Source organism: Kogia breviceps, chromosome 14 (assembly GCF_026419965.1).
Source record: "Kogia breviceps isolate mKogBre1 chromosome 14, mKogBre1 haplotype 1, whole genome shotgun sequence".
NCBI classification, from domain to species: Eukaryota; Metazoa; Chordata; class Mammalia; order Artiodactyla; family Physeteridae; genus Kogia; species Kogia breviceps.
In genome coordinates this window covers 23646249-23658579 of record NC_081323.1, presented here as the reverse complement: position 1 = coordinate 23658579, position 12331 = coordinate 23646249, and the positions used below count along the sequence as shown (strand labels likewise).

Below are 12331 nucleotides of genomic sequence, written 5' to 3'. Positions count from 1 at the left end.
TGGGCCTCAAGTGGGCAGTGTAAGTCCATGGTGGTTTTGAATGCAGAGCTGATTCTGTAGGCACTTGGGAGCAACTGCAAGTTTGTAAATAAACTACATGTCAATAGGGAAAACCACGGGGAAAAGCCCCCTTACCCTGACCTTTTTACCTAGGAACATGGCCATGAGCTTCTTATCCTGAAGCAGGATGGCTCCTTTTACCAGGTACTCAAAGTAGGAGTCCACGCCAGCCCCGATGCCCGCGTCCTGGGCCACCCACTTGCCAGTGAGCACGTCGATGTGGTTGCCGACCTAGGAGAGAGACACGTGGTGTCAAAGGAGGGCCCAAGACCAAACAAGGATGTCCCCACACCCCTGACTGTCCCGTGAGATACAAGGCAGGCACCCCAGTGCTTCTTGGGAGACATGCAGGTTATCGGGGTACAGGGTTGGGGGGCAAGGCTGGATCATGGCCAGCTCTCTTGCATATATGTACAGTGGAGACACATCTCATGCTCACTTAGCAGGACTCAATTATACACACTGGTCAAAAACTGAAAAAAGAACAATGACTTGGAGTGTTCATGCCCTGTCTACAGTGAGTGTGAGCTGGGAGATGAGAACATGCTGTTCCCACAATCTGTCTCAGACTTCTCAGCCTGAGAATCTGCATGTGACTCCAGTGTCTAAAGACATAAGATATACTTTCCGTATTTCCATAAATCAACTTGGGAAGGACATCCAAGAAACTGGTAGAGTAGTTGCTTGTAAGGAGAGGAACTGGGTAGCTGGGGGACGGGTCACAGATGTCACTGGGTACTTTTTTGTATCCTTTAACTTGTGAACCATTTAAAAATAAATTTTAAAGATTTAAATGAAGAGATATGTTGTCCATATAACTTAGAACCCGATGGAAGCTGATAACTTCACCTGGTACTCATTCAAAGAAACAGCTAATTGTCCTGAGTTAGTTTGGGCAGAGCCCCAGCAAGGAAGACAGGAAGTAGTTGATTTGGAAGGTGAGTCCCTGGAAACTCTGGAAGAGGAGGGGAAAAGTGAGGCAGGGCAGGGAGGCAGCCCATAAAGGGTGTGCTGTCAGGCAAGTTACCACCATGGGAAACGGAGCCCCATCCCACCGGGCAGCTCTGGGAGTCAGTGTAGAGCACGAGCCTCAGCACGGCCCCACCCGAAGGCCGGCGAACAAGGGTGATTGTCCATAAACTCCCATCAGTATCAGCCACTGATTGAGAACTGCTCTAGGGTAGCATTTAAGACCTGGCGTTTCCAGCCAAGGGCAAGCAGAGCAGGATCCAGGCACCAGAAAAGGCCCGTAGCCAAAGAGACATGGATGATGGCAACAGGCCAGTGTGCACGGAAATGATAAAGGGCTGAGAGGATGTGGGCAGGGTGGTCATGGAGCCACTATGGCTCCCGAGCTGGAGAAAAAACTGCCTGTGTTGGATACTAAGGGAGTTACTCTAGGTCTCCAGAGTGGCACCTTCTTAAGGGACTGTCAAGGAGTCCTCACACGTTTCACTTTTCAAGCTGACTTAGAACCAGACTTTGCATAAAACGTGCCTTCACCTGAATCACTTTTGGACAACACAGTCTTTATAAGTCATAATGACTCAGCAAGGAGGTATTAACCCATCAATATTATTGCTGAAGTAACTGTGGATCAGAAAGGTTGAGTGACTTGGCCAGGGTCACAGTTTCAACATAGTAAGGCTGGGGCTCAGGCTCAGTTCTGACTAAATCTAGTGCTATTTCCTGGACAGCTTTGGCTCAATTACTGTTAGTTTCACTGGATCATCTAGTTTAGGAGCTGAAACCGACCTTAGAGATGATCTGGCCCAAGGTGTGTTAAATTTCCATAGGTGAGTAGGTTTGGAGGGGAAAGGAAAGCCCTGGGGTCAAATAAGTTTGTGAAACGTTGAGTTAAGCAAAGTTAAATAGATGAATTTATCATAGGATTTCATAACCTTTAACCTGCTCGTGTTCATTATGACTCTCAAAAAAAAGGATACTATTTATAGTGTTGCCCAAATTTAATTCACCAGTAATCATTTTCTCATGGAACAGCCATTCAACATCTCTCAAATCTTCTGGTTCTAAGAAACACAGTTTTACAAACAAAAATATGTAAAAATGAGGGCCAGACAGGCTGACAATCTAAGGTCACCGAGTGAGTCAGGGGCATGAAGCATATGACCCACTCCCTAGAAATCAGAGAAGCTCAAGGAGCCAGAGCTTATCACGGCCCCTCTTCCTGTCAGAGGATGTACTCTCATGCTCTCCTCCCCTCTGTGCCAAAGCATTAACTGGAGGCTTGGTCTACTTTCGGTGTTGTGAGCCTAAGTCTTGGACCACTCCTGAGGTCACTCTTAGTTTCTTTTGGCTGGACTGCAACTTGTTGCTCAGAGCCCTGAGCCTCATAAGCAGGGGCCAAGGTGGCCAACTTGAGCTAGACAGGAAAAGTGGCAGCGGACCTACCAGCCCAATATCTGACCGGCTCTCCCAGAGGCGCATCAGGGCCACTCTGGCGACGTCTTCGAACACAGGGTCACCGGTGAGGCTGCTCAGGGTGGCAAATTCCACGATGAAGGTCCCGATCCCTGCTGTGCAGGTGACGGGAGTCTCCCCCGGGTTCACGCCGTGAAGCAGGTTCACTGTTCCATACGGCATGCCAGTGGGGGTCTGAAAGGCTGAACAATCACAAAATTAAGACCCCAGATAGGAGCGGGGAGGTGGGCCTGGGTGGACACAGGACCAAAGCCTGAGGCCTTGGCCAGCACTTCCCTTTTGTCTCCTGGGTGATCTGCTAGAGACTGAGCCAGAGAAGGATAAGTGTCACAACTGGAGGGCCCTTAGTGGCCACCTAACCCAGATGCTGTCAAACACTGCTCCTCATGCCTTGGGCTCTTGCCTGCGGTGAGCAGGGAAGCAGCGGGCTGTGCTCTGGGGTATCACACTCCACGCATGCTCACTTTAGCTAGAGCAGCTCTACTTTTACTTATTTTGTATTATGCCTCAGAGGCCAGGCAAGTAACTTAGTGTGAAGCAGGCAGGGCTTAAGCCATAGGCAGTGGGGAAGCTGGTGGCAAAATCAAGAAGCCATTCATCCACTTCTTAAAACACCATTCTGACCAAATGAAACACATCTGCAGACTGTAAACAGTCCCAAAGCAGCCAGTTTAAGATCCCTGCTCTAAATAAAGAGTTTCAGGGGCTATGTTATTTTTTTTTTAAAAGGATATATAAACCACGAAGCTGCCAATGTGGTCCAACCCTCAATTCACAGGTAGGAAAGGTCAGGCTTGTAAAGAAGTGACTCAGAGATCACAGAGACAGCCAAACGGAGCTGGGATGGGAATGACTGCCACGTGCCCGCTCCCCGCCCCCACCCATGGGCCCAGTGCCCTGACCACCTCAGCCCAGTGCCTTCCAATTCCAGGCAAGGAACTAGACAGCAAGTCAGAGGCAGAGATTTCCTCTCCAGGCTGAAAGGTCGAACAACCCCAAAGCAGCCTGTGTGTCACCAAGCTGTGAACAAAGTTGTCAAAACTTCCAAGAACCACAAGGTCCAGCAACTTTACTGTAAGAAGAGAAACTTGCTATCTGGCAGACATGAGTGGTAAGCAAGGAGGATTCGAGTCACAAGCAAGAAGCGCCCAAAGGGATAGTTCAGAGAAGTCAGGCAGTATTAAAAAGGGGGTGGGGAGGTGACAAAATCCTGTTTCTCAGAGTGAATGCACTTTTCAATATGTATATTTCTCAATACAAAAAAAAAGAAGGGAGCAACCAGACAGAGCTTCCCTCCAGGGATGAGTCACACAGGACATAACGTTTGTAAGGAGACATTCAGGCCGTGAGTGAGACCTGAACCCAGTTTGCTCACTCTCCTCAGCTCTTCCCCAAGGATGAGAGGCAAGTCCTGGGTGAAAGGGAGAAGTGAGATGGCCAAGAGGTTGGTGGAAAGCACAGCATAACGTGTTTGGGTGTGAACAGCTCTCAGAGCCTCCGCCACACCCTGAAGAGAACACAGCATCCCGTTGACGCTGCCGAGCCCAGCTACTGCCCCTCTGGACAAACACTGCAGCTTGGCCTGCAGCCCTGGACATGGCTCAGCTACAAAACAAGTCCCTCTCGTGTCTCAGTGGTGTTTGAGGTTCTCCAAGAAGTTTCTCCTCTCTGACCTCATTTTACGTCTCCCCAGAGGGAGGCAGGAATTTTGACTCCCATTTGATAGATGGGGAAATTGAACCAAGGAGAGGAAGAGCGGCTTGGTCAAGCTATTGGTTGTCAGAGCCGAGTCTAGAACCAGGGGTTCCGAACGCTCAGACCAAGGCTCTTCTCTGGAACCCTTTCATTCCAGTGGCGTGTGGGCCTGGGAGGGGGCAAAAAAGCACTCACTCAAATAAGGGCAAGAGCCCTCCAGCCACCAGGCTGGCCTTCAGCGCTCCTCGCAAACAGTAATGAGGTCAGCTCATCCATCCTAGTCTAGCCCTCAAAATGCCAAGGACTCTCCTGATTTCCATGGGGGGCGCCAAGAGGTAGAAATACCAAGTGTTTGGGTGAGCAACGCGAGCAAACAGTTCTGCACAGCCACTCTCTTCTCCAGCAAGAGCAGCAGGGCCTACCGGACTTCATCTCTGCCCCATCTCTATGTGGGTCTTACCTGGGAGGAGTTTCCGGGCTGCCTCCTCGGCCATCCTCAGGAGAGGTCCCGAGCAGGGCCATCCAGCCTCCACTTCTACCCCAGCCCTCTTTGATAGCAGGTGAGCAGACAGAAGTCCTCCTACTACTACAGATGGTACAAAAGGCAAGTGTCAGAATCCTAAGGACCAGTAAGTCCTTCCCTTGTACAAATTAAACCTAATGCTCTGTTCAGTGGCTCACTGGGAAGGGGCTGGAGCCACGTAGCAAAAGAAGAGTCCTTAACCCCCCACACTGGTACAGTGTTAAGTTCATGAAGTTTTTTTTCTCTTGGTGGGTCACAAAAATAATGGTTATCATTTTTTTACAGTCCCTACCGTATACACCAAGCACTAGGTACTATTGTGCCCTCTTCAGATGGAGATACTGTGGTTCAGAGAGGTAAAGTGACTTGCCCAGGTCATCCATCTAGTAGGTGGTAGGGCCAGGTCTGTCTGACACCAAAGTCCATGCTCATTGCACTTGGTCACTGTCTCCCAATCACCCCAAGACCAAGGGAGGATACTTATGACCTTCATTTTATTCATTTATCTCTTTCAATTTATTACATAATAGTTAGGGTTTTTAAAAAGACACAAAGGTTACGTATCTGGAAATATGGCTAAACAGATATCCTGAATGGCCCTCCCACTGAAAAAAACTGGTGACCTTGAGCTTCAGTTTTCTCCTCCTCCTGGCAGACCAGGAATAAGAGACAAAGGCAGGACCTATCCAGAGTGGGAAGTCTGATAGAAGATCCCTCCATGAAGTTGGGATCTGGAAGAATTATATACCCTGTGTAAAGATTAATTTAAAATAAACCTTACACACCTCCCCTAGCATAGAGTAAGGAAAACTGTATACCTCAAATCTCAATGCCAAGTAAAGAAAAGAAAAAAAAAATCTCTCCTAAGAATTAATAACCACAAACTGGTACTCACTAAGTTTTACAGACTGAACTCACACTAACTGCGTAGTCTAGAAAACCTTAAACCTTTAGCCTAAGGTGGGTTTCGCAGATAATGCCTCCAGCCACATGGCAAGAGTAAACAAAAAATATATCTGGAAAAACCCACATTCAACCCAGGCCTCAAAGAATTCCACAGGTAAAACCTAGGCAATAAGTGTTCATTAAAAAATAAATAGGGCCTTTCTGCTCGTGGACGCCGCCAAGTAAGCATCGTTGACGTCTTCCCCCACCCCTCCACTGCCATCATGTCTAAGTCAGAGTCACCCAAAGAGCCCGAACAGCTGCGGAAGCTCTTCATCGGAGGTTTGAGCTTTGAAACAACCGATGCGAGTCTGAGGAGCCATTCTGAGCAGTGGGGAACGCTCATAGATTGTGTGGTAATGAGGGATCCAAACACCAAACGCTCCAGAGGCTTCGGGTTTGTCACGTACGCCACTGTGGAGGAGGAGGGTGCAGCCATGAAGGCAAGGCCACACAAGGTGGATGGAAGAGTTGTGGAACCAAGGAGGGCCGTCTCAAGAGAAGAGTCTCAAAGACCTGGTGCCCACTTAACTGTGAAAAAGATTTTTGTTGGTGGCATTAAAGAAGACACTGAAGAACATCATTTAAGAGATTATTTTGAACAGTATGGGCAAATTGAAGTGATTGAAATCATGACTGATCGAGGCAGTGGCAAAAAGAGAGGCTTTGCTTTCGTAACCTTTGATGACCATGACTCTGCAGACAAGATTGTCATTCAGAAATACCACACTGTGAATGGCCACAACTGTGAAGTAAGGAAAGCCCTATCTAAGCAAGAGATGGCTAGTGCCGCATCCAGCCAAAGAAGTCGAAGCGGTTCTGAAAACTTTGGTGGTGGTTGTGGAGGTGGTTTTGGTGGGAATGCCAACTTTGGTCATGGAGGAAACTTCAGTGGTCGGGGTGGCTTTGGTGGCAGCCACGGTGGTGGTGGCTATGGTGGCAGTGGGGATGGCTGTAATGGATCTGGTAATGATGGAAGCAATTTTGGAGGTGGTGGAAGCTACAATGATTTGGGCAGTTACAACAATCAATCTTCAAATTCTGGACCCATGAAAGGAGGAAACTTTGGAGGCAGAAGTTCTGGCCCCTATGGTGGTGGAGGCCAATACTTTGCCAAATCCCGAAACCAAGGTGGCTATGGTGGTTCCAGCAGCAGCAGTAGCTATGGCAGTGGCAGAAGGTTTTGATTACTGCCAGGAAACAAAGCTTAGCAGGAGAGGAGAGCCAGAGAAGTGACAGGGAAGCTAAAGGTTACAACAGATTTGTGAACTCAGCCAAGCACAGTGGGGGCAGGGCCTAGCTGCTACAAAGAAGACATGTTTTAGACAATACTCATGTGTATGGGCAAAAAAACTCAAGGACTGTATTTGTGACTAATTGTATAACAGGTTATTTTAGTTCCTGTTCTGTGGAAAGTGTAAAGCATTCCAACAAAGGGTTTTAATGTAGATTTTTTTTTTTTTGCACCCATGTTGATTGCTAAATGTAACAGTCTGATCATGATGCTGAAAAAATGTGTCTTTTTTAAAATAAATAAATAAACAAATAAATAAATAGGGACATTTAGAGAAGAGCTAACACCTATCCTTCTCAAACTGTTCCAAAATATAGCAGAGGGAGGAACACTCTCCAACTCATTCTACAAGGCCACCATCACCCTGATACCAAAACCAGACAAAGATGTCACAAAGAAAGAAAACTATAGGCCAGTATCACTGAGGAACATAGATGCAAAAATCCTCAACAAAATACTAGCAAACAGAACACAACAGCACATTAAAAGGATCATACACCATGATCAAGTGGGGTTTAATCCAGGAATGCAAGGATTCTTCAATATATGCAATTCAATCAACATGATACACGGTATTAACAAATTGAAGGAGAAAAACCATATGATCATCTCAATAGATGCAGAGAAAGCTTTTGACAAAATTCAACACCCATTTATGATAAAAACCCTGCAGAAAGTAGGCACAGAGGGAACTTTCCTCAACATAATAAAGGCCATATATGACAAACCGACAGCCAACATCGTCCTCAATGGTGAAAAACTGAAACCATTTCCACTAAGATCAGGAAAAAGACAAGGTTGCCTACTCTCACCACTATTATTCAACATAGTTTTGGAAGTTTTAGCCACAGCAATCAGAGAAGAAAAAGAAATAAAAGGAATCCAAACAGGAAAAGAAGAAGTAAAGCTGTCACTGTTTGCAGATGACATGATACTATATATTGAGAATCCTAAGGATGCTACCAGAAAACTACTAGAGCTAATCAATGGATTTGGTAAAGTAGCAGGATACAAAACTAATGCACAGAAATCTCTTGCATTCCTATACACTAACGATGAAAAGTCTGAAAGTGAAATTAAGAAAACACTCCTATTTACCACTACAACAAAAAGAATAAAATATCTAGGAATAAACCTGCCTAAGGAGACAAAAGACCTGTATGCAGAAAATTATAAGACACTGATGAAAGAAATTAAAGATGATTCAAACAGATGGAGAGATATACCGTGTTCTTGGACTGGAAGAATCAACATTGTGAAAATGACTATACTACCCAAAGCAATCTACAGATTCAATGCAATCCCTATCAAACTACCACTGGCATTTTTCACAGAACTAGAACAAAAAATTTTACAATTTGTATGGAAACACAAAAGACCCTGAATAGCCAACGCAATCTTGAGAACGAAAAATGGAGCTGGAAGAATCAGGCTCCCTGACTTCAGACTATACTACAAAGCTACAGTAATCAAGACAGTATGGTACTGGCACAAAAACAGAAATATAGATCAATGGAACAGGATAGAAAGCCCAGAGATAAACCCACACACATATGGTCACCTTATCTTTGATAAAGGAGGCAAGAACATACAATGGAGAAAAGACAGCCTCTTCAATAAGTGGTGCTGGGAAAACTGGACAGGTACATGTAAAAGTATGAAATTAGAACACTCCCTAACACCATACACAAAAATAAACTCAAAATGGGTTAAAGACCTAAATGTAAGGCCAAACACTATCAAACTCTTAGAGGAAAACATAGGCAGAACACTCTATGACATAAATCACAGCAAGATCCTTTTTGACCCACCTCCTAGAGGAATGGAAATAAAACATAAATAAATAAATGGGACCTAATGAAACTTAAAAGCTTTTACACAGCAAATGAAACCATAAACAAGACCAAAAGACAACCCTCAGAATGGGAGAAAATAGTTGCAAATGAAGCAACTGACAAAGGATTAATCTCCAAAATTTACAAGCAGCTCACGCAGATCAATAACAAAAAAACAAACAACCCAATCCAAAAATGGGCAGAAGAACTAAATAGACATTTCTCCAAAGAAGATATACAGATTGCCAACAAACACATGAAAGAATGCTCAACCTCATTAATCATTAGAGAAATGCAAATCAAAACTACAATGAGATATCATCTCACACCGGTCAGATTGGCCATCATCAAAAACTCTAGAAACAATAAATGCTGGAGAGGGTGTGGAGAAAAGGGAACCCTCTTGCACTGCTGGTGGGAATGTAAATTGATACAGCCGCTATGGAGAACAGTATGGAGGTTCCTTAAAAAACTACAAATAGAACTACCATACGACCCAGCAATCCCACTACTGGGAATATACCCTGAGAAAACTATAATTCAGAAAGACTCATGTACCAAAATGTTCATTGCAGCTCTATTTACAATAGCCAGGACATGGAAGCAACCTAAGTGTCCATCAACAGATGAATGGATAAAGAAGATGTGGCACATATATACAATGGAATATTACTCAGCCATAAAAAGAAATGAAACTGAGTTATTTATAATGAGGTGGATGGACCTGGAGTCTGTCATACAGAGTGAAGTAAGTCAGAAGGAGAAAAACAAATACCGTATGCTAACACATATATATGGACTCTAAGGGAAAAAAATGTCATGAAGAGGTTAGTGGTAGGACGGGAATAAAACACAGACTTACTCGAGCATGGACTTGAGGATATGGGGAGGGGGAGGGGTGGGCTGTGACGAAGTGGGGGAGTGGCAGGGACATATATACACTATCAAATGTAAATTAGATAGCTGGTGGGAAGCTGCTGCATAGCACAGGGAGATCACCTCTGTGCTTTGTGACCGCCTGGGGGGGTGGGATAGGGAGGGTGGGAGAGAGGGTGATGCAAGAGGGAGGAGATGTGGGAGCATGTGTGTATGTATAACTGATTTAGTTTGTTGTAGAGGGAAAACTAACACACTATTGTAAAACAATTATACTCCAATAAAGATGTTAAAAAAAAAAAAACAAAAAAAAACAAAAAAAACAAACAACCCAATCCAAAAATGGGCAGGAGACCTAAATAGACATTTCTCCAAAGAAGATATACAGATTGCCAACAAACACATGAAAGAATGCCCCACATCATTAATCATTAGAGAAATGCAAATCAAAACTACAATGAGATATCATCTCACACCGGTCACAATGGCCATCATCAAAAAATCTACAAACAGTAAATGCTGGAGAGGGTGTGGAGAAAAGGGAACCCTCTTGCACTGTTGGTGGGAATGTAAATTGATACAGCCACTTTGGAGAACAGTATGGAGGTTCCTTAAAAAACTAAAAATAGAACTACCATACAACCCAGCAATCCCACTACTGGGTATATACCTTGAGAAAACCATAATTCAAAAAGAGTCATTGGGGCTTCCCTGGTGGTACAGTGGTTGAGAGTCCACCTGCTGATGCAGGGGACACAGGTTCGTGCCCCGGTCAGGGAAGATCCCACATGCTGCAGAGCGGCTGGGCCCATGAGCCATGGCCGCTGAGCCTGCGCATCCGGAGCCTGCACTCCGCAACAGGAGAGGCCACAACAGTGAGAGGCCCGCGTACTGCAACAAAACAAAACAAAACAAAACAAAACAAAAGAGTCATGTACCAAAATGTTCATTGCAGCTCTATTTACAATAGCCAGGACATGGATGCAACCTAAGTGTCCATCATCGGATGAATGGATAAAGAAGATGTGACACATATATACAATAGAATATTACTCAGCCATAAAAGGAAACAAAATTGAGTTATTTGTAGTGAGGTGGATGGACCCAGAGACTGTCATACAGAGTGAAGTAAGTCAGAAAGAGAAAAACAAATACAGTATGCTAACACATATATATGGAATCTAAAAAAAAAAAAAAAAAGTCACGAAGAACCTAGGGGTAAGACGGGACTAAAGACACAGACCTACTAGAGAATGGACTTGAGGATATGGGGAGGGGGAATGGTAAGCTGGGACGAAGTGAGAGAGTGGCATGGACACATATACACTACCAAACGTAAATTAGATAGCTAGTGGGAAGCAGCCGCATAGCACAGGGAGATCAGCTCTGGTGGTTTGTGACCACCTAGAGGGGTGGGATAGGGAGGGTGGGAGGGAAGGAGATGCAAAAGGGAAAAGATATGGGAACACATGTATATGGATAACTGATACATTTTGTTATAAAGCAGAAACTAACACACCATTGTAAAGCAATTATACTCCAATAAAGATGTTATAATAAATAAATAAATAGGGGACTTCCCCAATGGCTCAGTGGTTAAGAACCCACCTACCAATGCAGGGGACACGGGTTCGAACCCTTGTGCAGGAAGATCCCACATGCCGCGGAGCAACTAATCCCACGAGTCACAATTACTGAAGCCCACATGCACAGAGCCTGTGCTCCACAACAAAGAGAAGCCACTGCAATGAGAAGCCCGTGCACTGCAACGAAGAGTAGTCCCCACTCGCCGAGACTAGAAAAAGCCCACCCACAGCAACAAAGACCCAACGCAGCCAAAAAAATAAACAAATTAGTTAATTAATTAATTAATTTTTAAAAAAAGAATCACTGGGTCAAAATTCATTGAAATGTGTAGATCTGTGCCTTTCAGTATATGTAAATTTACCTCAATAAAATGAAAGATTCGTTAAAAAAAAAAAAAGATTCATTGGGAACCTGCTAAAAATACTGACCGTAGGACCCAACCCAGAGATACCGATTTTTTAGATTTAGAGTGGAGTCTACACAGCTGAACTTTTTAAAATGTCCCAAATGCTTCTGATGGGCAGCCAGGTTTGGAAACTAATACCTTAGACTTGCACTATGTAATACAGTAATTAGTAACCACATGTCACTATTTAAATTTAAATCCATTAAAATTAAGTGAAATTAAAAATTCAGTTCTTCAGTTGCAGTAGGCACCTTTCAAATGTTCAATAGCCACATGTAGCTAATGGCTACTGGAATGGACAACACAGATATAAAACATTTCCATCAACAATGCAGAAAGTTCTAACAAACTTTCAATAGGCAATAAGCTACAAGAAGGCAAGGATTACATCTTTCTTGCTCTTGGCTGAAAGCCTGGTACCAAATATATGTTAAATATGTGAGTAATCCTGGCATATTTCTTTTCAGTCTTTTCTCTGTCCCCTGCTCACTTTCATGTCTGAAACTGATGAGGGATCCCAACACCTCCCTACCCAACCCTACAGGAGGGAAGAGCTCTGTCAATCTGGTTTGAGCCAAGTGCCCTGGCAAGGCTGGCGCTTAAGATCCTGTTTACCACCTCTTGGTTTACACAGAAGCCAAAATTCCACATTCTCTTTTCTTCCAAGG

At 44.5% G+C, this 12331-nt stretch overlaps 2 protein-coding genes across 5 annotated transcripts in view; one reads left to right on the top strand and one right to left on the bottom strand.

The window, feature by feature from the left end:
* EDEM2 (ER degradation enhancing alpha-mannosidase like protein 2) overlaps nucleotides 1-12331 on the bottom strand; it is a 93225-nt gene that overhangs the window by 13512 nt on the left and 67382 nt on the right. For 2 of the 4 annotated variants that reach the window (XM_067012102.1, XM_059038061.2), the window contains 3 exons: nucleotides 4658-4783; nucleotides 2473-2684; nucleotides 150-291 (listed from right to left, as the gene is read on the bottom strand). In XM_067012102.1, the coding sequence (XP_066868203.1) occupies nucleotides 150-291; nucleotides 2473-2684; nucleotides 4658-4783 (480 nt within the window). The remainder of the gene's footprint in view (nucleotides 1-149; nucleotides 292-2472; nucleotides 2685-4657; nucleotides 4784-12331) is intronic. The other 2 variants (XM_067012104.1, XM_067012105.1) reach the window with 1 other exon arrangement.
* LOC131741296 (heterogeneous nuclear ribonucleoprotein A1-like) lies at nucleotides 5890-6920 on the top strand. Its single transcript, XM_059038091.2, has one exon. The coding sequence runs from the start codon at nucleotides 5890-5892 to the stop codon at nucleotides 6850-6852; it is 963 nt and encodes a 320-aa protein (XP_058894074.1). The 3' UTR covers nucleotides 6853-6920.

Bases quoted from the DNA above. Each gene is read 5' to 3' on its own strand.
- LOC131741296 (XM_059038091.2), top strand. From the start codon at position 5,890: ATGTCTAAGTCAGAGTCACCCAAAGAGCCCGAACAGCTGCGGAAGCTC.